General features: G+C 41.9%; 2 protein-coding genes across 5 annotated transcripts in view; both read left to right on the top strand.

Annotated features, from left to right (window-relative positions):
* The window catches only part of alp3 (alkaline phosphatase 3), a 20,525-nt gene extending 8,805 nt beyond the window's left edge, over positions 1-11,720 (top strand). Inside the window, exons 4-11 of the mRNA XM_005738382.1 lie at positions 976-1,150; positions 3,425-3,597; positions 3,706-3,846; positions 4,955-5,024; positions 6,561-6,695; positions 8,067-8,258; positions 11,118-11,234; positions 11,404-11,720. Of these exons, the coding sequence (XP_005738439.1) occupies positions 976-1,150; positions 3,425-3,597; positions 3,706-3,846; positions 4,955-5,024; positions 6,561-6,695; positions 8,067-8,258; positions 11,118-11,234; positions 11,404-11,720 (1,320 nt within the window). The remainder of the gene's footprint in view (positions 1-975; positions 1,151-3,424; positions 3,598-3,705; positions 3,847-4,954; positions 5,025-6,560; positions 6,696-8,066; positions 8,259-11,117; positions 11,235-11,403) is intronic.
* Positions 11,721-20,366: 8,646 nt separating this feature from the next.
* Positions 20,367-21,801, top strand: part of fam131ab (family with sequence similarity 131 member Ab) — an 18,094-nt gene continuing 16,659 nt past the window's right edge. For 2 of the 4 annotated variants that reach the window (XM_005738332.1, XM_005738331.1), the window contains exon 1: positions 20,515-20,605. In XM_005738332.1, coding sequence (XP_005738389.1) covers positions 20,561-20,605 — 45 coding nt within the window. In that variant the 5' untranslated portion in view covers positions 20,515-20,560. The other 2 variants (XM_005738334.1, XM_005738333.2) reach the window with 2 other exon arrangements.

The raw sequence follows: 21,801 nt of genomic DNA, 5'->3' as shown, positions 1-21,801 counted from the left end.
TGCACATCACCTAATATGCTTAATTGGTAGTAGGCTTTAGAGCCTATACAGCTTGGAGTAAGACAACATGCATGAAGAGGATGATGTGGACAAAATACTCATTTGCCTAATAATTCTGCACTCCCTGTACAAGACCTGGACTGAAAATCAGTGGTAACAGATATGGAGTCCAAATTTGAAACTTTTAATTTAAATTATCTTCAGTATCTACCGTGGTGTATTTTAACAAGGTTAGGAGAGGGTATAACAGCGACTACAGCCACGTGTAAAACATAATGGAGGTTCTTTTATGTTACGGGGCTGGATTTCAACCAGTGGTGTTGGGAATGTTGTCAAAATTTATCGAATTATTTGCACAAAAGAGTACCATCAGATTGTGATTTACCATAGAATACCATACAATAAAGATTGATTGGTAATGGCTTTACTTTTGAGCATGATAACAATCCCAAACGCATTATTAATGCAGTAAAAACATACCTGGATAGACAAACACACCATGACACAGAGCCCAGAACTCAACATTACAGAAGCAGAGTGGGACAATTGGTAGAAAAAGGAACATAAGCTTGCCTGAGACAGTTCAGGCTGTGTGGAAGAATAAAGGAGGTCATATTAAAAATTGAATTTCAAGTTCATCAGTTTTTTAAAACCTTTTTGCCTTATTTTAAATGTTTGCACATGTTTTAATTAATATAAAGATGTGAAAATGGCTCAAGCACAGTAGCACTGAAAACTGAATTTCAAATACTTCAGTGGGGTGCAATGAAACCATGGCTCACAAAAGGAAGAGTTCTACGTGCCTAGAGAAGAGGGAAAATTACTTTGAAGCCTTTCATTTTTTAAATATCTCCAGATGCCCAATTACTCTGGCACCACCACACAACCCTAGGAGTAAAGGGAGCTTGATGAGACAATACTGAAAATATTTAAATGGTAAATGTGTCTTTGTGTATGTGTGTGTGTACTGTGCAGACCTACAGTGTGGACTTCCAGGTTGCAGACAGCGCAGCCACAGCCACAGCCTATCTGTGTGGGGTGAAAACCAACCTGAACATCGTTGGAGTGAATGCGGCGGGTCGCAACGGAGTATGCAGAACTCAGAAGGGCAACGAGGTGACGTCCATCTTGAAGTGGGCCAAAGATGCTGGTGAGCCACTGAAGACAAGAAATGTCATTAACTGAATCTTTAAAAATAATTTTTTCATCTGTAGACTAAAACTCCAAGCAGTAGTAGTGGAGTATTAGTACATCCTTTAATGCCCAAATGTATAAAGATTGTAGCACAAAACCTGAGGGAAAAATGGGCAAATTTAAAATTCACCTATTTATTCTGACCATGTCAACAAACGTGCTAATATTTTGGACTTCTTGCCTTCATCAGAGCATGAGGAACAATAGTCACGTGTATGCAGCAGTTTGGATGCTAACTGGGTCAAAGAGTCAAAAGACGACAGAACTATACTACTTTGTTTTTAATCATTATCATACCAAAAAGCTTACTTTACTGCAGTTAGTTGAATGTGTCAAATGAAAAAAAAGAAACATAAGATGGCTAGCTATTCTGAATGTTTGAAACATAATTGGGGGGGGAAAAAAGTTTTATGCTGTGCTCCGTGAAGCTTATTTGAATTGGAAAAACTGTTGAGCCAGTCAGAGCTTTGTAAGTGAAATTAAAAAAAGGTTACGCCATATTTTTTATGCCAGAGGCGGAAAAATGGAAACAGAAACATTTGCATAAAAATGACAAAATGTGGATGATGAGAACCGCAAAGCAGAGCATAAAAACATTTAAATTAGCATTTTTATTCAATTGACATGCTTCAGAAAACACTGCTGCAGCTTTTTTGTTGACGGGAAATTCAGCGGCGGAGACGACATTTAGTGGCAGATGATTGTAAATGTAAGAAAATACCTTTAAATGAGAATTTAACTGATGTTTAAAAACAAGATGCCACAAGATTAAAGCGAAAAAGCCCATAACATTTCACCATAATGCTTACGTGATGTATAATAATGAGCAAATGATTTATAAAACAGACTAATGGTAATGGTGATATTCAGCAGATGGCAATAGGCTCATGTGAACAAGTGCAACTCATTGCTGCACAGATGACACTCAGAGGATAAGAATTTAAAAGATGCCGTGATTGAAGCAACAAATGGGATTGTGTGACTCTTGTACAAAGAGCAGGCAGATACCTGACATGGCCCTGCGTGTCACATTTAGGTTCTAGCTTCTGTCAAAAGAAAATCCCCCAGGTCATACACGGCCTCAACAAAACCTGATTTTACAGCTGAGCGCTCTGCTGTGAGCTGCAGTGCCCTGTCAGAGTGGTATTACAGGGGCCACCGGGGAGCAGGGAGCAACAGCAGCTCGCAGCCTCAGGTTCCACCACAGCATAATCTACTACACGGGAAAGCACCTTGACTGTTATCGTGTTCCAGTGTTATCAGCATCCATAAATATCTCATGACACGCACACAGGCAGAGTGTCATGGCCATGACCCCAGCGCTATGCCAAAGACCGATGCTCAGGTGCGAATGTTGCAGAGAACCAGTTTTTTGAAGACGCTTCTATTTAATGTTGTAAAAAACATTTTGGAAACGGTCGTGTCCTTCCACGCAGTTTCTAGCAGCAAGGTTCACCTGGAGCCCGGCACCTCTTGAGATAACTCTGAGGCATCACAGGAGGCTTTTTCTTCACTGATATCTTTGCTTTTTTCTCTTAAGTAATAACCCTGCACAATTAAAATTACATATTAGCTGGAGTTTTATTTTATTCATTCATCAAGTCTAGAAAACTATGTCAAAATTCCCCTCTAAACCCCATGGTGAAGTGTCAAAGTGAGGCTCAGTGCTCACATTTGACAGCCTGCAAGCATATTTCTTTCATTTTTGAAAAATCGCTCTAACAATTAGCTGTCCTAATTGTTTGGATTAATTGCCTGTGGATTGGCTAATTGTTTAATCAACCATTTGCTGCCGCCTACAGTGCGCATTACAGACTGTTATGTCTTTAATGACTTTTGAGTTTCAGCGCACTTTTTCCAAGCGAGCATAAAGAACTTTGATCCCTCTGATACATGACAGAGATTTGTAATCTCACATCACCACTTCATGAAGCCATGAGTATCTGTGTCTGATAATTTGCTGTCACATCACTCATCTTGCAGCTATCACACTGAGACTGAGATCTTAAACTTTGAATGTCTGTCAGATGAAGGATAATTAAGTACTAAAAGGACAATAAGTACTGTATCTACTAGACTTCACACCAAGATAACTTTTGCATTCAGAGTTGAGAAAGTTTCTGACTAACGACTAATGACTTTTCTTCCTGCTCATAGAGTATTCATACATGGAGCAGAGTGCTTTTTGTTAACCTGTGTTAAGCAGGAAGCTACTGTGTTTACGTTGCAGGCAAGTCTGTGGGCATCGTAACAACCACGAGGGTGCAACACGCCACCCCAGCAGGCAGCTACGCCCACAGTGCCAGCAGGACGTGGTACAGTGATGCCGATATGCCTGATTCTGCCAAGACGGACGGCTGCACGGATATCTCATTCCAGCTCATCAACAACACAGACATTGATGTACGCTTCTGTTTTTAACAGTATATATTGAACTTTTCAACGGCTGAATTTGATTTAAATGTTCGCGCGTGTGTGCGTGTGTGCGTGTGTGTGTGCTTGTGTTTTCAGGTGATCATTGGCGGCGGTAGAAAGTACATGACCCCTACTGGTACCAAGGACCCTGAATACCCCACAGACTACTTTTCAAACGGTGAAAGAAAGGATGGGCGTGACCTGATCAAAGAGTGGCAGAACTTAAAAACTGGGAAGGTAAAACACCTCTGCTCATAATAACAGGTAGAAGTAAGAAGTATGATGTGGTGTGAAATCAGAAGACCTAAAAAACCTGTACATATACAGTCGTATTAAAAAGATAGGACACCCTCTTTCAATTTACAGTTTTATGTGTCAGGACATAATATAAATCTTAAAAGCAGATAAATACAACATTTGTTAATCAATAACACATGACATATTATACTGTGTGATTATTGATTGCATAACAACTGAACCCAAGTGCAGAATACTTTGGTATACAGAGGATTTCACTATTAACTCCATGACTGCAAGGTACCCAGGTCTTACTGCTACACAAATCCAAATCATGACCCCTCTACCACCATGCTTGACAGTTGGTGTGAGGTGATGATATGCTGCTTTTGGTTTTATCCAAATGCGGTGCTGCGAAAAATCTCCACTTTGGTCCCATCTGACCAACAGACATTGTTCCAGAAGTCTTGTTTGTACAGATGCAGCTTTACAAACCTGAGCTGGGCTGCTATGTTGTTTTTTGAAAGAAGAGGTTTTCTCCTGGCAAACTTGTTTTGTCATGAACTTTACTATTTTTGGTGAGGGTGTGCTTAGTTTGTCACACACTGTTTTTGGCCTTTTGACTTAAATTTCTGTTGCATAAATAATGAAACGGTACAATATGTCAAGTTTTCATTAAAATTTGTATTTATTGTAAGACCTGCTGAGGACTGGATGATTTTTATTTTGACCTGATATGTTTAAAGAGGGTCCAGTTGTGTGACTGATCTTGTCAGTGTCTGCATCTGACTGTAATGGAGACCGTTAACATTATAAGGTATCAGGGAGTTTTTGTTTAAACTTTATTCGCCAAAAGATACCAGAGGTGAATGTATTACAAAATGAATATTCTGCTATTTTTCCATAAGAAACGTGATTATTTGCATCATATAAGAACAGAAACCTGGTGCAGGTTTCATAGTTAGAACAGTTAAGTGTCCTTTACTTTGCACATGAAGCGGCTTCCTTCTGTTTGCCGGTGAGTCATGCAGTGACTAATAACAAGTACAACCACTTTTGGTATTCTGCTTCCACTCTCCATGGTTATATGTATTCCTGTGTGTTACAGGTTGCCCACTATGTGTGGAATAAAGCAGATTTTGACGCTGTGGACCCTGAAACCACTGACTACCTCATGGGTATGTTTTTTTCTCTTTTTCCCCTTCCTTTGCTCCCTCGCGCATTCCCCTGTTGCTTCACATGTAACTAGAAACGTGGTTTCTATTAAATGGAGTGGTGGTGGAGTCAGGCATCAACATGGTTGTGTGTCACTGTTAGATTTGTATTGTTGATTGTCATTTATGCTTAGAAATATTTATTTATATATGCTTAGAGTTTTGTAATTAGTTGTAGATTGGTAGAGGTTTTGATCCTTGATAGTCTGCAAACTTTGTGTGTATTAGACAGCACTTTGGGAGCATGAGAGGTCGTACCGTGTCTTATTGTTTTATGGTAGGATTAACGTAGTTGCGTCTGTTTTAGTCTAAGTGCTCTTTGTTTAGATGAACTGCTGGACTTCCTCACCGTGTTATCTATCTAGGGTGAGGGGGAGGCTACCCTCTTCCTGACCAAGGATGTTTGACCCTTTGATCAGCAGTCCACACACACACACACACACACACACACACACACACACACACACACACAGGCAAGTGTGTGTAGACGTCATATGTTAATGAACTTATGCATATTCATGTAACCTCAATAGGGTCAGACGAGAGAGTGTTGTCTGTCCGGTTCTCTCCCGTGCACGAGTAACATGAAGAACTTTGCCTACTTGTGTCTTGCTTTGCAGTGTAATTATATTGCCTTCAACGTTCCAGCGGATGGGTTCAAGCTACGAACCTATCAGTCACTTATTTTTTGAGTTTGGACTTTTGTTTTTATTTGCGGTTTATCTATCCAAATTATTTGTTTAGGGTTTTTAAAAGGTCTATAATAAAGTAATACCTTAACCTTAGGAGCTTTTCTTTCTGTGTTCCGACTTCATAATTTAGTGACTCAGTTAACTAAGTGTACATAATATTAACCCTCTGGAGTCAACAGTCGCCAGTGCGTCCAAATCACATGATGGATTTAAGAAAACTCTGACTGACTGTTTCAACTGTGCTCTGCTTTTCTCTCTTGGATTTCCTACTCTTTTCTCAATCAACACTGTTTTTGTTTTTTTTTTTTCATTTTGTTCCATTTGAAAAAAGGATTTTAAAAAATGATTCTCAAATCCAAATATTACTTTACCAAAAAGTCCAGCAAGAACGTCCAGGCGACACTGAAAAAACAGCTCAACACTGGGACAACTTTCATTTTTTAACTATTTTTCAGCAAATATTAGACAGTGAGAAAAAATGGTAGACTCTGATTCAGCTGAAATGTTTGCAGGGTTTTAGCTCTGTTTCAGAAAATGCTCCAATATTTTTTTTCAGTACCAGGTGCTGTCAGTAAACCTTTGGTATTTGAGGGTGTGTAGGAAGTGTAGGGATCCAGTCATTGTGCTTTTTGTGGACTGAGGGCTTGCTTGCTGCTATATTTTGTGTTTTCTCCTGCTGTGTGGTTAATCAGTTCCTGTGTGCTGAAAATAGTGGTAATAGTAGTAGGAGGAAAATAGGACTTTCCTTGCCACTACACCCCCACTGATCACTGATAAATATAGCGCAGTTTTCCTTTCTCCTCCCCAGCTTTGTTCGAACCTGGTGATCTCCGCTACGAGGAGGAGAGGGACCCGAGCACGGATTCGTCCATCATCGAGACCACAGAAAAGGCCATCCGCATCCTACAGAAAAACCCTAAAGGCTTCTTCCTGTTAGTGGAGGGTGAGGACAGCAGCTTCATCTGTTTTCTACACATTCGCATCACTCGATCCAACAAACACTGGATAAAAAATTCCTGTGAGAGGACTAAAAATAGAAGGATCAGTTAAATTGCATAATAATCATACCCAACCAGCCCAAGTGACAGTTATATATAAATAACTAAGTAATTGTTGTTTGCTGAAATATTAATATGCGTACAACATAGGAGCTTGGTTGGGATAAATTGATCTTTGTGCCATAGTGACAAGATTGGCTCAGAGCACGGTGTGTACCTGCTGTTGACACTGATTCTGCATACAGCTCAATGAGTTTGCCGCAGTGTGTGCTGATGGTGTGTTTCCGTTCCATGCGGCTGCCTCTCTGGCCTCCTTGTCTATCTCTCTTTTAATCTGAGGCAGCTGCCTGGGGACTCCACGGTGCCACTGAGTGTTTTCACAATGACTTTAAAAATAAGAGGCAAATATATAAATAGAAGCGGACATATGGTGCGCCCAATCACTGACAGCTCGCTGAGATCACAACTTATTAGCCGGGTCGACTTTACTTTCCAATATAGCCGGTGGAGAGGACAGGAGCGGGAGATGTGCTAATGCAGAAAAAAAAATCACCCACTCTCTCTTTAGAAAAGGTTCAACTCTGAAATGTACCTGCTGCCAGGGGGGAAATATACAGACTGTATAACTCATTCAAATAATAGTTAACTGTTTCCTTGCAAGGTGTTTGGATGTTTATTAGGACTAAATATAACCTTTCAAAGTTTATTTTAAGTCTTCTGGGCAAGTGCAGCTCAAGTCGTTTGATGCTGATGAGACTTTAATCCAGTGATTTGTGGATTTTGCAAACTGTTCTTGGGAATCAGTGAGTGGAAACTGTAATCTCCTAATGTCCAGGGTTTCTGCCTTTGCACAACGCACATGTAAAATTTGTGTGAATATTCAGAGCTTAAAAAATAATTTTCAGATTCACCTGTTCATAATGCAGCTATTAACACTGACCGCTGGACAAATTTAGGCATTAGTTTTTTCTGATATTTTGGATCGGAATAAACAGATCTGACCAATCAGATTGGTCAGATCATCAATCTTTTGGCACACATAGATCATCATTGCTTTATTTTGACTTTGTTTGTTTCCCAGTGCATTTTTGGAAAATACATTTTTTGAAAAAAATGCTTTCGTTGTGTGTATACATCACATATACATTAAATAAAAGTACTACATGAACTGTTTAGGAATTATGGCCACTTTATGTAGGAGATATTTTTAAAATTATGCTGGTTTTTCCAATTATTTTTCTGCTCCTAAAACCAAGACCAGAAGGCAGTACATCACTCTCCGTTATGTTTAACCCCTTCCTTCCTTGTGTTTACAGGTGGGCGTATTGACCAGGCTCACCATGCTGGGCGGGCCTCCATGGCCCTGCATGAGGCGGTTGCTTTTGACCGTGCTATCGCTAAGGGCCTCGAACTCACCGAAGAGCATGAAACTCTCACTGTAGTGATGGCTGACCACTCTCAGCCTCTTACCTTCAATGGCTTCCCTTTTCGTGGGAACAGCATTCTGGGTAATAATTAACAGAACTGCAATTCATTCATCTAAAAAAAAACAAAAAAACATCCTGCTGAAAAAAATGCTTAAAAAGAATTTAGGATTTTCTTTAATCGTCAGTGTATCAGTAAGTTAAGCTTTCTCCACAATTCTTTCTGTTTTCCCCCTCAAACCTTTACTCTGTGCCTCCATTCCCCCCTCCAGGTGTGTTTAGCCACTCTGACAATAGACACCTGCGGCAGCATTTGTGCCTGTTGTGTGTGTGTGTGTGTGTGTGCGCGATGCCTCTTAGTGCCTGGATCCTCACAGCTTCAGTGTGCTTCTGCCACCAGCAGCTTGACATTTCATCTGCTGTCTCTCCCTGCAATTACAGCCAGGGTAAACACACATTACTGGCAGCCTTTCTCCTGCTTGCCTTTCTATTTCAGTCCCCTGCTTTCTCCCTCTTCTGTCTTCCATTTACCATCTACAACACTGATGACACCGTCTCTTCTACCTTTTTTCCTTCTAAGTTCTCAATCACTTTCACCAGTTAATCTCCCTTTAAAGGGCTTTCCTATTGATCTTATGTGCTCCTTACCTCTTCAACTCTCTCTCCTCTTGCTCACTTTTCTGTTTTATTTAAGGTTTTAGACCTGAAAGATGTCCTTTTTTTCATAAAATACAGTTTGACTTACCACAGAATAATTTTTTTTTACAGATGTATATAATAAAGATAAAGAGTAGCTGAGTCCCTTTTAGGTGCATCACTCAAGTGGTAACTATTAAACTGTGTATCTACTCAGTAGATATTTTTTCCAAAAATATATCAGCTCCAGAAACAAAACATGTGGAAATCATAACCCCTCCACCTGCTGTGTTTGGTTTTCTCCAAATGTGGTGCTGTGCATGTTAGTCAGACATCTCCACTTTGATCTCACCTGTCCAAAGGAGATTGTTCCAGATCTTTAGTTTGTTCAGACACAACTTTAGAAAGCTCAGCTGCTGCCATTTTCTTTTTATTAAAAAGAGGTTTTCTGCTGGTAATTCTTCCAATCAGACATACTTATGAAGTCTTTTTCTGGTTGTACTGTCATCAACTTTGAATACGAAGGTCTGAAGAGGTGAGATGTAGTTCTTGAGCTTTCTTCTTATTTATTTTTTATTTTTTATTTCTGTGAGGATTGCTGTCTGAACTCAGGATGAATTTCCTGGGAAAATGGACAACTATGTTGAATGTTTTCCACTTGTGAATAATCTTTCTCACTGTAGAAGATGGACTTCTGTCATGGTGTGCTGTGTGCAGGCAGGAGAACAGGACCCAAGCGCTGGACTCACAGTGAACTAAAAGAGGCAGCTTTATTCCACTGTGGCAGAAACTCCAAATATAAACTCACAAAAACAGACCTAAATTGAAAACACAAAGCTAATAACAAACACTAGGAAAACCTAAAGACGAGCGACTGGGAGCACAAAAGAAAACCACACAGCAAGTTGAGGACGCGACGCGACGCTGAACACTGGAGGACACACATACTATAAATACACATGAGGGAACGAGGAACAGGTGGGAACACAGCCGAGAGAAATTAGAGCTAACGAGACAGAGGAAACGAAACTAGAACACTGACATAAGACATAAACCTTCAAAATAAAACAGGAAATCCACAGACTCAACTCAAAGACAACTCAGACAAAGAACGGAGGGAACACAGAGTACAGGGACCAGAGTGACATGAGAAGCAGAGGAATACACAAGCTAAGAAACACAGAACAGAAACACCAGTAGTCATAAACCATGAACCAAAAGGAAAACAGACTAATAAACAACAATACAAAATCAAGACACTGGGCCACTGACCCAGGACCGTAACGCACACCTGAATGCTTCAGACCAGCAAATTTCCCAAACTGCTTTCATTTAGGTCGACTGAGGAATGAAATATGCAGCCTGTTGTACTGAAATCGCACACAAAGATTGTGATAAATTTGAGGTCTAGAATCATCCCAGCATTGGTGTCGTGTCTACTGTAACTAGTATGCAAGCTGGAGCAAAAGCAAGCTGGAGCAAAACTTCTTGGACGGTCTCACATAAGTCAATATGTAGTAAGATGATCCCAAAAGGTACTGATGGCAACACAACACTGAGGAATGGAGTTCAGTGACTCCTCTTTATGAAAGTGAAGTCCAGCAGACAGTGATCAGTTAGGGCAGCCTGTGCCAGACGTCTGTCAGTCAAAACAGCTACGCCTCTGACTGCAGTATTCAGATGGATGAGCTCTGCAAAAACCCACTCTCACTACAATCTGTAATTGGGAAAGGGAAAACCTATCCAGAGGAAAACTGTCCAGAGAGTTGCCAAGAGTAGACAGAGAGTTTCACTGTTCTAACAAAAAAAACGTTTCATCTTCAAGGAGCTGCCGCTGTTTGGGACTTTGTTTCTCAGGCTTGGAGGCTGCTCCTCCTTCTCTCCAGTTGTTACCAGTCATATTATCACTGTACTGTATCACTATCAGTCTTCAGAGTCTGTATTGATTGATCTGTGGTCGTGTCATGCTTTTCACACCTTTGCGCTCCCTCTTTCCTTTTCCTTTTCTACCCTCTTCCTCCTCCTCCCAGCGGTGCAGCAGTGCAGCAGTGATTAATGTGACTCTGAAACTCTGAGTTCTTCATCAGCGGGGAGACTCGCCAGGCTAATGGCTCATCTGGAGAGAAACGCTGAGATCGTCAACAAGCTCTAGACCTCCCGCAGCACCCTTGGGATCAAGCAATCCCTCCTCGCACTTGTGTTTGTGTGCGCATGATGTGTGTTTTTGTTTGTTTAGCACTCCGAGGCAGAAAGAAACAGCAGAAAGAAATAGAAAGATAAATCAAAAATAATGTTTGTGTCTTCCAGGTAAATCTCCACTGTGGGCAAGTGACATGTTGCCTTATACCACGCTCATGTACGGCAATGGACCTGGGCACAAAATCGTTAATGGCGCACGCCCTGACATCCGCAATGTTGACACCAGTAAGACCCAGTCATTCTTTCGTTGTTTCACAGAATTCACTATGTTAGATCTACTACCATGCACCAGTCAGGTGCTGATATCATTCATCAAACCAATTTTAAGTGGAAAATGGGGTCTAATGTTCTTTGAAAGGACTAATCATTTGTACTCTATCCTTATCTTCTCCAGAATCTAAAGACTACATCCAGCAGGCAGCTGTCCCCGTAGATACAACAACCCACAGTGGAGAGGATGTGGCAGTGCTGGCCCGTGGACCCATGGCCCACCTCTTCCAGGGTGTCAACGAGCAGAACTATATTGCCCATGCCATGGGCTACGCTGCCTGCGTGGGTGCTGACCTAAGGCACTGTGAGGGGCAGACTACACCACCTTTGGTTCACATAACCCTTGAATATAACAAGAAAGGGGCCGGAGCAGTTAGTGCCTCAGCAGCTTTGCTCGGTAACTTCCTGAGCATGCTGTTGGCCATCACAGTCCTCATGTAAGATCATTTTCTTTGCTGATCTGATCTGCAGTCAGAGGTCAGCATCATAAAACAGTGCGAATGGGTTCAGTGATTTGCTCAAGGACACTTCAACACGGATGTGCACTAGTGTGGTTTCTTGCACCAGGGTTATCTTGCAGCGAATCAAGAGTGACAGAGTGAATCAAGTCACAGAAATCATTAACTGACATGAGGACTGTCACTCCCGCAGTGACTGTAAAGAATTATTATGAAATGTAAGCTCAGCAAGCGTCTACACTGGCAGTCTGTTGAATCCCTGGGCTATACCAATAAAGCAGTCCTTTCCTAGAGAGTTGGCTTGCCAGTTTATTGATATAAATTATTTAAACATACCAATGATCTCATTTGTTGACATTTTTGGCTTTATCAGAATGACAAATCTTCATTATCTGACCTTGTTTCCACAGTAAAACAAAGAAAAACAATCCCTCTGCCACATGTATATACACACGAGTGAAAGCTTTAAGAACAAAGTGAACAAAGCTGATATTTTTTGCATTATATTTCACATTTTTAAACGTGCTACGGATCATAACAAACAAGTCTACATTTTGGCAAAATGTGCTAAATGGCATCCTTGATAAAGGAGTCAGATGAATTTGTGTAGAGGCTAAAACAAAGCAAACAAACAACAAAAACAAACACATTACTGAAACTAGCCTTGCTATCAGCCTTAGTGCTAAGCTAATGAAATCTTCTGCTGACTTTAGCTTCTCTCATCTAATTCTTGGCTGAAAGAGGAAACACGTATATCTATTAAAAATATGAAACTGTTCCTTTCACCTAAGTTCATATTTGTGACAAATGATCCATAGATGTATTTACTGAAACCTCGAAATAAAATGGTTATTTTGCACTTTGCAAGCACTTTCTGTGAAATAAAAAATGGACCGTGATGTTACTCATTGTTGAGTGAGCTTCTGTCTAACTAACATGAATTTGGGTTTGATGAGCGACAGTGGAGTGGACAGGTGGAGCTATCTAAGAAATCTAGGAACGCTGCATGCTCATATAGTAGCAATTTGCCAGTAGTGATTCTCTTTTTAGAGAACCGGCTCTTTCGGCTCCGAACCGGCTCTTCAGGTTGTTTTGTTGCTTTAATGAATTTATTATTAACAATAATATAAAATTATGCACAAAATGAATTACTAATGTAAAAAAAAAAGTGGTTTTATTTATCTATGTTTATATATAAATATATACAGTGGCCCCTAGAGACAAAACACATGCAAACTCCAAAACGTGTTTTGGAGTTCATACATGTTTTGGAGTTTGTATGTGCTTTGTCTCTAGGGACCACCGTAAATATACTTTTATTTATTCACTCCACATAAAATGTAAAAAATAAATCATATAATACAAAAAAACAACTATTTACATTTCAACTATTAACTATTTAAATTTTCAGCTTTTTCATTTTAAACAAATTTAAAGTGAAACAACACAAAACACTGCAAACCACAACACAATTAAATATAAATTAAAAAAATGAAAACTAAAAGAAGATGCATATTCTCTGCCATATGGACCTGCATGAATAAACTTTCTGAATCCTTTATCATCTGCAACTGAAAATAGTTGTGGATGATTACTATACCTTTCTAATGTGTGTCTCCCCTCTTCCCAATGCAAAGCACAAGGCTCGCGTGCGGAGTGAAGCGGGAAAAAAGTGCGAGAGAGAGGGTGAGAGAAAGAAAAATAAACCCCACGGCTCTCGTCGTTCACTTCAAAGATTCAGCTCTAAGAGCCGTTTTGTGACCGACACATTTGCCAGTAACAAAGTAGGTCTGCCCTTAAACACACTGTGCTTTATCCTCCTTTTTGACTCAAACTGGGGCCATAAAATTGCATCATACTGTGTTTAACAAGACTTGAAAAAAGAAATTGAGATCATAATCCACCTCTTAAGTATTTACTTACCTCATAGAAAAAAAAAGTAAGGGTATTTTGTCAGATTACTAGAATCCAACTCCTGCTACCTGTTGGTTGTTAAATAGAATGCAGGTTTAAGGTACTTTCACATTGGCTTCACTTTTCAGATCAGGAAGCTACATCAATCTTGGAACTGGTGGAACTGGTGAGGAAAATGTGTCCATTTGTTGAACCTCATATTTAAGAGGAACATTGCGTTTTCCTGAACATGGAAGAGTGATCCAGCTCTTTTTCCTGATGAATGTATTTGAGGGTGCGTGGGATTGTGCGCAACCAGTTTATATGTGTTTTGAGTTGGACAAAGCATTCGACAGTCTATCACGGTATCCCGTGAGGAGTTTGTGATTATGGGGTATTCTCCCTGTTATTATGGGCTATCTGGTCACTGTACGTTAGTGCGAGCTGTTATGAATAGGAAGGCTCCTGAATGCCTTGGGTGTTTCAGACATGTCCAGTTAGAAGGAGCAGACCTAGGAGATAATGTTTCTGGTCTGTTCCTGTTTCTGGCTTTGAACAGCTCAGTATCCCCAATGAATAGCTTTTATTTGCTAACTTCATACAAGTCCTGTTTACTGCACTTTTGAAAACACATTGTTTGATGAAAACACATCAAACTATTTTCATAAATTCTTCTCAAGCATCTTGGAGAACTGCATCAGTGTCATCTGTCTTTTCATCTAGTCCCACACCGGCTCTGTGATATTGTGATCCGGTGTTCTGAGAAACCATCCTACTCTGACAAAACGTCCTACCCGTATTATAATTTGACGGTGACTTGCGATTAAGCCTAACCCTACCCCTAACCATAACCATAACCTTAAGAAGTATTCCGGATGGGTGAGAGAAAAAGTAGTTAATTTGGCGTTGGTGTTGTGCGCATGCGCCGCGTCTGTGCAGAAACATTGGGTAGGATGTTTTTCCAGGTAGGATGGATTCCCAGAACACCGGGCTTTGTTGTTAAGTGTTTTAAGGTTTCTTGTCCTTCCTGTGGGTGGAGATAGTTTTTTGTATTGCTTGGCTGCTGTAGAGTCACAAAATTATTTGAAGACCACAAAGATGTCTATCTTGGTGGACTGGATATGAATTTAAACATAAGATAATTACTTAGCGCTGTATATTCTTATATGTCTTCATATTTACCCATTAAGTCACCAAAGAATCCTGTTACTGTATAGGCCTATTATTCCAGTTCATAACTAATTTTATAACCAGTTAGGAGACAAGTCTGAAAATGCCTCCTTCTTCCTTTGATTCTCTCTAACATCCGCAGTGCTAATTGAGGTTTGAGGTGGGTTGGTTTGATGACATTACTACAGCGGTCCATTAATATTGCAAAATATGTAAAGATCACCTATTTTTATCCTTGGGAGACAGATTGCAGTAATTATTTTGGACATCTGTTGGGGTTAGGAGTTTGTGAAACCTGATTTTGACTCTCCCTGTACTCATTTAGACTGGCCTGAGGCCATCATCATTGTTTTAGATGACGGGCCTGCTCTCATCTTTTCCACACGTTCATTAAAGTCATTTGCAGATCATATGGTGGAGAGAAGCTCAACAGCTTGAGAGGCGATGCAAGACGAAGCGTTTTGTCTTTTGTCTGGAAGTGAGGTTTATTAATGACATAAAGGACATGGCAAACAGGGACAATATCTCCTTTTGCAACATACATTCTCTGATATCATATGTAATGATTAATGTGTGCCAATACTCTATATAAACATTAGATGTGATGAAAAATTTAGACTTATTTAATGGTTTGGCTCTGATTTGTACCCATTATTCCTTCTGCACACATACACTCACCATTGATTTTGTTAGGTACACCTAACAAATACATTTAGGGGGGTTTGTGGGTTAATTGGTGATTCTAAATTGCCCATAGGTGTGAATGTTGTCTCTATGTTTTAGCCCTGTTACAGGCTGGCAGCTTGTCCAGGGTGTACCCTGGCTCTCATCTATGGTAGCAGGGATAGGCTCCAGCAAAAAATTGATTTAAGTGACTCTGAACGTGCCGTGGTTGACCTAAAAACACGAAAGCATGGATCCATTGTGCCTTATAACAAAGGTTCATGCTGTTTCTGATATTTTTGGCTGCAAAGCAGCATGAAGCTACACAGCATCAAACCTAAAATTATAGTTTGGTACCTAATTTAAACTGGTTCTGGTGACCTGTCCAAGATGTACCCTGCTGGTCATCCTGTGACCGCTGGAACAGGCTCCAGCACCAGCACTTTCTGCTGTTCTTTATCCCACTTTCATAGCAGGAAAACCAAGAAAACTTCATCCAGCATTGATATTCAACTGACATACGAGTGTGTCCCTATCTTCAGCATGTACTCACATTGAGATTTGCAGTTTATATCTTAAGAATAAACCCATGTACACAAACATACACAACACAAAACAAACATATAAAGTCTAAGGACAAGGGGCAGACAGAATTTCTTTATGGACAGAATTTCTAGGCGTGACAGATGGATTGGTGTTGCGGGTGCAGCAGTTATGTGGACGCTGCACCGGTCTGCTGTGGTGAAGAGAGAGCTGAGTGCAAAAAAAAAAGCTCTCGATTTACCGGTCAGTCTACATCCCTACCCTCACCCATGGTCACGAGCTGACACGGTTGCCTCCTGGGCACCTCCTGGGTGAGATGTTCCGGGTATGTCCCACCAGGAGGAGGCCCCAGGGCAGACCCAGGACAAGTTGGAGAGATAATATCTCTCGGCTGGCCTGGGAAAGCCTTGGTGTTCCCCCAGACAAGCTGGAGGAGGTGGCTGGGGGTCTGGGCTTATCTGCTTAGGCTGCTGCCCCCATGACCTGGATAAGCAAAAGAAGATGGATGGATGGATGGATGGATGGATGGATGGATGGATGGATGGATGGATGGATGGACAGGCAGAGAAACATATAATGCACAAACAATCATTATGATATATTTTCAGAATTAGAAGCTGTGCAAGTGTGATTGCAGAAACATTCAGATAACACTTTATGTAATCAGATTACATAAAGGGATTATGTAATCAGAAGATGGGACTTCATAAATTTTTGGCTTGTTCAACTGGTAAGCAACACAGAATGTGAAAACCTGTGTTTGTCTAAGACCTATGTTACAGTAAGCTGTGGTCTGACGCTGCACTGTATTTAAATGTAAGCAGAGAACAGAGATAACCTGGCTGTTTGTGGTGGTGACAGCAAAAAGAAAAAGTTGTTACACTGCTGCTCCCTGCTCTTTGTTAAGGAGGACCACTCCACCTTTTCACATTAAGGGACATCACGTGTGATGAAACTGTGCACTGGAATATACAACAAGACGCTTTAAGGTGGTGGCAGAAGAATGCATATGAACAATATCACCATAATCAATAGAACACAACATAATCAAAGATCCTCTGTTTGCTTCGTCTTCGTCTCCAGAGCTTAGTGGTTCTCATATAAAGCCCCCAGTAGGGGATGGGACAGCTTGAGACAGCAGCAACAAGAACCTGGGACACAAGAACTGTCTCTTGGTCATTTCTCTGCTTTTCGTTTAATCAGCCAGGCAGCTCTACAAAGCTCTACAATGCCGACTCGTCCTCATTTTACTGCATGAGACTAAATCTGCTGAGCTTTTTTTTATCAAGATCTCCTTCTTATCTGCAGCCCCGAGAGCCTGAAGCTGGCAGAAAGCTTCTGTTTCATCACTCGCCTTGTGTTCTGCGTGCCGTCGTGGGCTCTCTGAAGAAAAGGACGGCTACATTTTTCTTCAGCTGAGGGGGCTGCTCTCTCTAAACAGGCATTCTCTGTCTGATCACAGCACAAACGATCACTTCTTTTAACAGAATGGAAATCCTGTTCACGCCCTAGTTTTTTCCCCCTTTTTTAAAGGTGGAATGCGCTTGATCATCCAGATCATTTTGATCAAAGAGGGAAACGTGACGATTGCAATAGCCTGCAAAAAAACTGTAAAATCTCCAACTTCTTAGTGACATTTTGCTGCTTCTATCACAGATGTCTAAACAACAGGTATTAAAACAACAATAAATGTGATTGGAATGCCTGTTTTTCTTTACTCTGAATCTTCATTTTTATATCTAAAATGTGTCAAGTTGTGTTTTCACATGCTTCAATGAAAAGAGCAGCCTTGTCTGTACAACACTTTGTCCATTTTAATCAGTTTAAACATCTCTAACACATGCTTTCATTTATTCCTTGCATGTTTCCTAACTGTGTTTAACTTTTCTGATACTAGTTTTCATTCGAAAAGGAGACACGCGAGCTGTTCAGGACTGCTCTGCAGTCACACATACTGTACTGCGCAACAGGCTCTCACCGCACTCCTACAGCTCCCACAGCTGCCTGTGCACCAGCCGTCCTTTCGGTGGCGCTAGAGCACTAGCTACAGTAGGCACAGGGCCCATCACACTGTATGGATTTGCCGCAACTTTTTCGGTGTGTGTTATGAGATGAGGGCTGCACTGCGGGGAGAGTGGGTGCAGAAGATTGCAGTCTTCTGCGGTTCAAACTGTAAAAAATAACACAACACGAGAAGACTGTGCACGTGCAGAAAGAAAGGCAAAAAAGAAAAAGGAAAAAAAGGCCCGTGTGACTAATGGCGGTCCTCCCACGGTTTGACTCTGTGATGAGTAAAGTGACACATGCCGCACATGTTAAGGCATCATGCTTTGATGTTTCTCATTCACTTTCTTTGTGTTTACTGTATAACAAGTTGGTCATTTTTAGCCATGATGTTCTCATGATGACACCGAGCCATTCACTCATGTGTCTTTTTAGGCACACAGCTCATATTGGACATGCTCCCGTGGGATCTGTGTGAAGCATACAGTCAGGCTGTATTCCTGCACAGCTCCAACTGAGTGACAAAGTAAATGTCGCAGCGACTTTTCCTAAAGCTGTCGGAGTTCCACATGTTCCAGACACAGAGAACTAACATTTCCTTCATGCCTGCATATGAGGGGCAGGGTTGCAGGTAAAGCCGGAGCTCGAGGTGTCCAGTGGCTGATCCATAATATGTATCATGTATCCATCATAGATATTTTACTTACATTTTTTTTGGCAGAATGAGGGGTATTTACACTTGAAATCAGTCTGCATTTTGCTCCATAGTTTAATTGTGTGGTCTGTGACCACCTTATGCTTCCTAATCCATGCTCATGGAGAGATGAGATCCAGCCACCATTGAAATAACCAATAATTAAAATAACTACTTTTATTTTCAACCAGGTCCAAGTCTCTTTGTTTATGTATTTAGTTTTTATTTAGGCATTTATTCCTGATTCAATTTCCTGATTTCCCATGTGCCCCTATTTGACAAAATAACTGGAAAGGAGTGCTGATTTACAGCATACATTTATGTAGTTTATAGATAATAGCCTTTAAGTTACCTTCATGTAAAAAATAAATAAAAAAAGGATCCAGTGGATAATATCTCTACATGACGTTCTTCATGGCGTTTTTTCGGGGGGGATGGATAGAAAACGAATTTCAAAGAGCTCCATGATGGAGCTGTTCCTCCATATGAGGTAACAGGCGCAGTGTGGAGGTAGAGCGGCCTCGTGGGTCAGCAGCTCTGGGTCTATGTTTAGAGTCCTGGTGGGCGTTAAGAGAAAATTGGAAGGGAAGATGCTTGAGCGCCAACCTGCTCGCTTGGAGACAGGTTTGGGTCGCTTACAAATAGGTCACAACATGCCTTTCTCCTGCTCTAGTCACTCTCTCTGCCCATGCACGATTCTATAACGGGTAACTGGGATTGAGGATGCACGAGCACAAATGTCAGGCTTTTTTCTTTCTTTGACAGCTTGCCTATATTTGGATGCGTGAAGCGGGAGGTCACAGAGAGCCTGCAGCTGGACCACTGCGCGCTGTGCGTATAGGAAAGTGGGTCTGATGTTCGGAAACGTGTCAGACTGTGCGGGAAAGTTGTCCATTTTCTTGCATGCTTTTTTTTTTATAAATAGCTACTGTTATTGGACGTTTGCATTGCTACACCAACATGCAGTCTGTGGTCATACAGACCCAACGCGACCTTTCCAACCCCACGACTGTCGGTGGAAAAGTGGGTTTTTGTCGCTCTCGTAACATCACAACCTGCGCCAGGCTTCACACTGTGCGCGTTCCCTATTTAGACCTGATGACATATGCAACACGTTCCAGATTTGCCATCGTGCTTCTTCCACAGACGACGAGACATGAAATCCTCATCTGACACCTTCCTCCTCCTGTGTGCGCGCTGCTAACTCCTCCCTCTCTTCCTCCCTCATGTTGGCTGGCATGTAAGGTGACACCAGCCAATCACGTCTCATTCCGCTTCTACTTCGAAGGCGGAAACTCAGATTTGGCCGTATATAAGCGGCCGAGCGTGGGATTTTTCTATCAATGTGTGTGCCTCCCAAGGTCCGTTCTGTGACGCGCGGGAATCTGTTTTGACAGCGTGGCGTGGCAGTGACCGAGCCGAGAGAACTCGACCCTCACAGCTGCCGGGCTGGGACTGAAACCCATGCCGCTGCCGCCAGACAGAGCGCTGTCCGCCCTCTGTGGTGCTGAACCTCAGGACCCGACCCTGCGACAGGTGACGTAGAGCTCGTCTAAGAGACTCAAGTGATAAAGAAGAAGAAGAAGGAGAAGAAGAAAGCAACAGCAAAGCTGCACAAAGACTTTATGTGTGTGGATTTGAAGCAGGTTAAAAACAGAAGAAAGTGAAAGCAGGGAGAGGAAGTGATGGCCGGACTCCCCCCCGCCCTCGGCGTCGCTGCAGCGGTGTGAGCACAGCAGTGCGCTGCCGCCTCGTACCGGAACCCAGCGGAGCCTCCGTTGGAGGAGAGTCAGAGATAAGTGAGGTACGCTCCGCGACTGTTAGGGGGGAACACATGTAATAGCTTGCGGTTCTACATGAAGCTGCAAATATGGGCTGTATCAGCTCCAAAGCGCCAGTTGGTAAGAAAGATTTTGAATTTGCTTTCATTCAAAAAACAAAGAAAGAGAAAAAGAAAGCACGTTGAATGAAGCCTGCTTATTATTTTTATTTGTTTCTTTCTTACGCTTATGTTTTTGCTGCAGCCTCTCGCAGGTACAGAGCGAATTTCGGGTGCTTGTATACGCACAGCATGCTGTGCCCGAGTCGCGGAGGCATATGATATTGCTGCTGAGTCATATGCACGCCAGTAAAGGAGCTTCAGTGTGCACACAGAGCGCTTTACATGGCTGGAATTTCAACTCTATCAGAGGTTAATGGCGCGTGTGAGCGCAGGACTGCGTTTCTCTCTCTCTCTGTGTGTGTGCGTGTGAGTGTGTGCGTGTGTGTGTGTGTGTGTTTTGATGGGGGGGTGGGGGGCTAGAATCTGCAGCCTAAACATCGCGATGCTACGAGAGTTGCAAGAAGCTTTTGGGTGAGCACGCCAGTCAGAGACAGAGAAGACAAGCAGAGGTGCTCTTGACACCATCGAGGAAGAAACGGCGTTTCTTTTTAATTTAACTTTAATTTCCTCTGATCCAAAGTCTCATCTGGACAAGATGGTTCTGACCGCGCTGAGCCAGTTCAGTTGTAAGGTAGGATGGCTTTTCTTTTCTCTTTAATACACGCGATCGCACACGCCACCCTGAAGAAAAATTCTTGATTTAAAAGGCAGCTTGTTTACTGGAATCAGGGTGATTTTCTTCTTGGCATTAAAGTCAAAATTTCTCTCTAAAGAAAGAAAGGAACTCAGGATCAGTCCATCTTGGGGCACATATGCAGCGGCGGGTCATTTGCTTGTTGCCAAGAAACAAGCTCCCTATTTCCTCCACATCTATTCTGCTCTCACGCTTGTTTACACCTTTGCCGCAAGTGTCTCCCATCCGCTCGCCTGGCGGCTAAATGCTGCCCAGGGCCCCCCGGTTCTCTGTGCCCCCGACCTCTGATGCCCTCCAGCTCGCCACCACCTTTGTGTGTTTATCCAACTGGGTTTCCCACTCTGTAGCCATTAATTTAAATCCGAACCCACCACCTATCCAACCATCGATCCTTCCGTCTCCACGCGTAAACAGACGCGGTGGTTGTTTTTCCTCCTCGTGATTCAGATGTTACAAAAATCCGTTTAAACCCCGCTTTCTTTCATCTGCTGCACTCAGATGATTAGCAGTGGAAATGGTCA

Source organism: Pundamilia nyererei, unplaced genomic scaffold, assembly GCF_000239375.1.
Source record: "Pundamilia nyererei isolate P.nyererei 1_Seehausen unplaced genomic scaffold, PunNye1.0 scaffold00083, whole genome shotgun sequence".
Taxonomy (NCBI): Eukaryota; Metazoa; Chordata; class Actinopteri; order Cichliformes; family Cichlidae; genus Pundamilia; species Pundamilia nyererei.
This window is presented reverse-complemented; position numbering and strand designations above follow the sequence as displayed.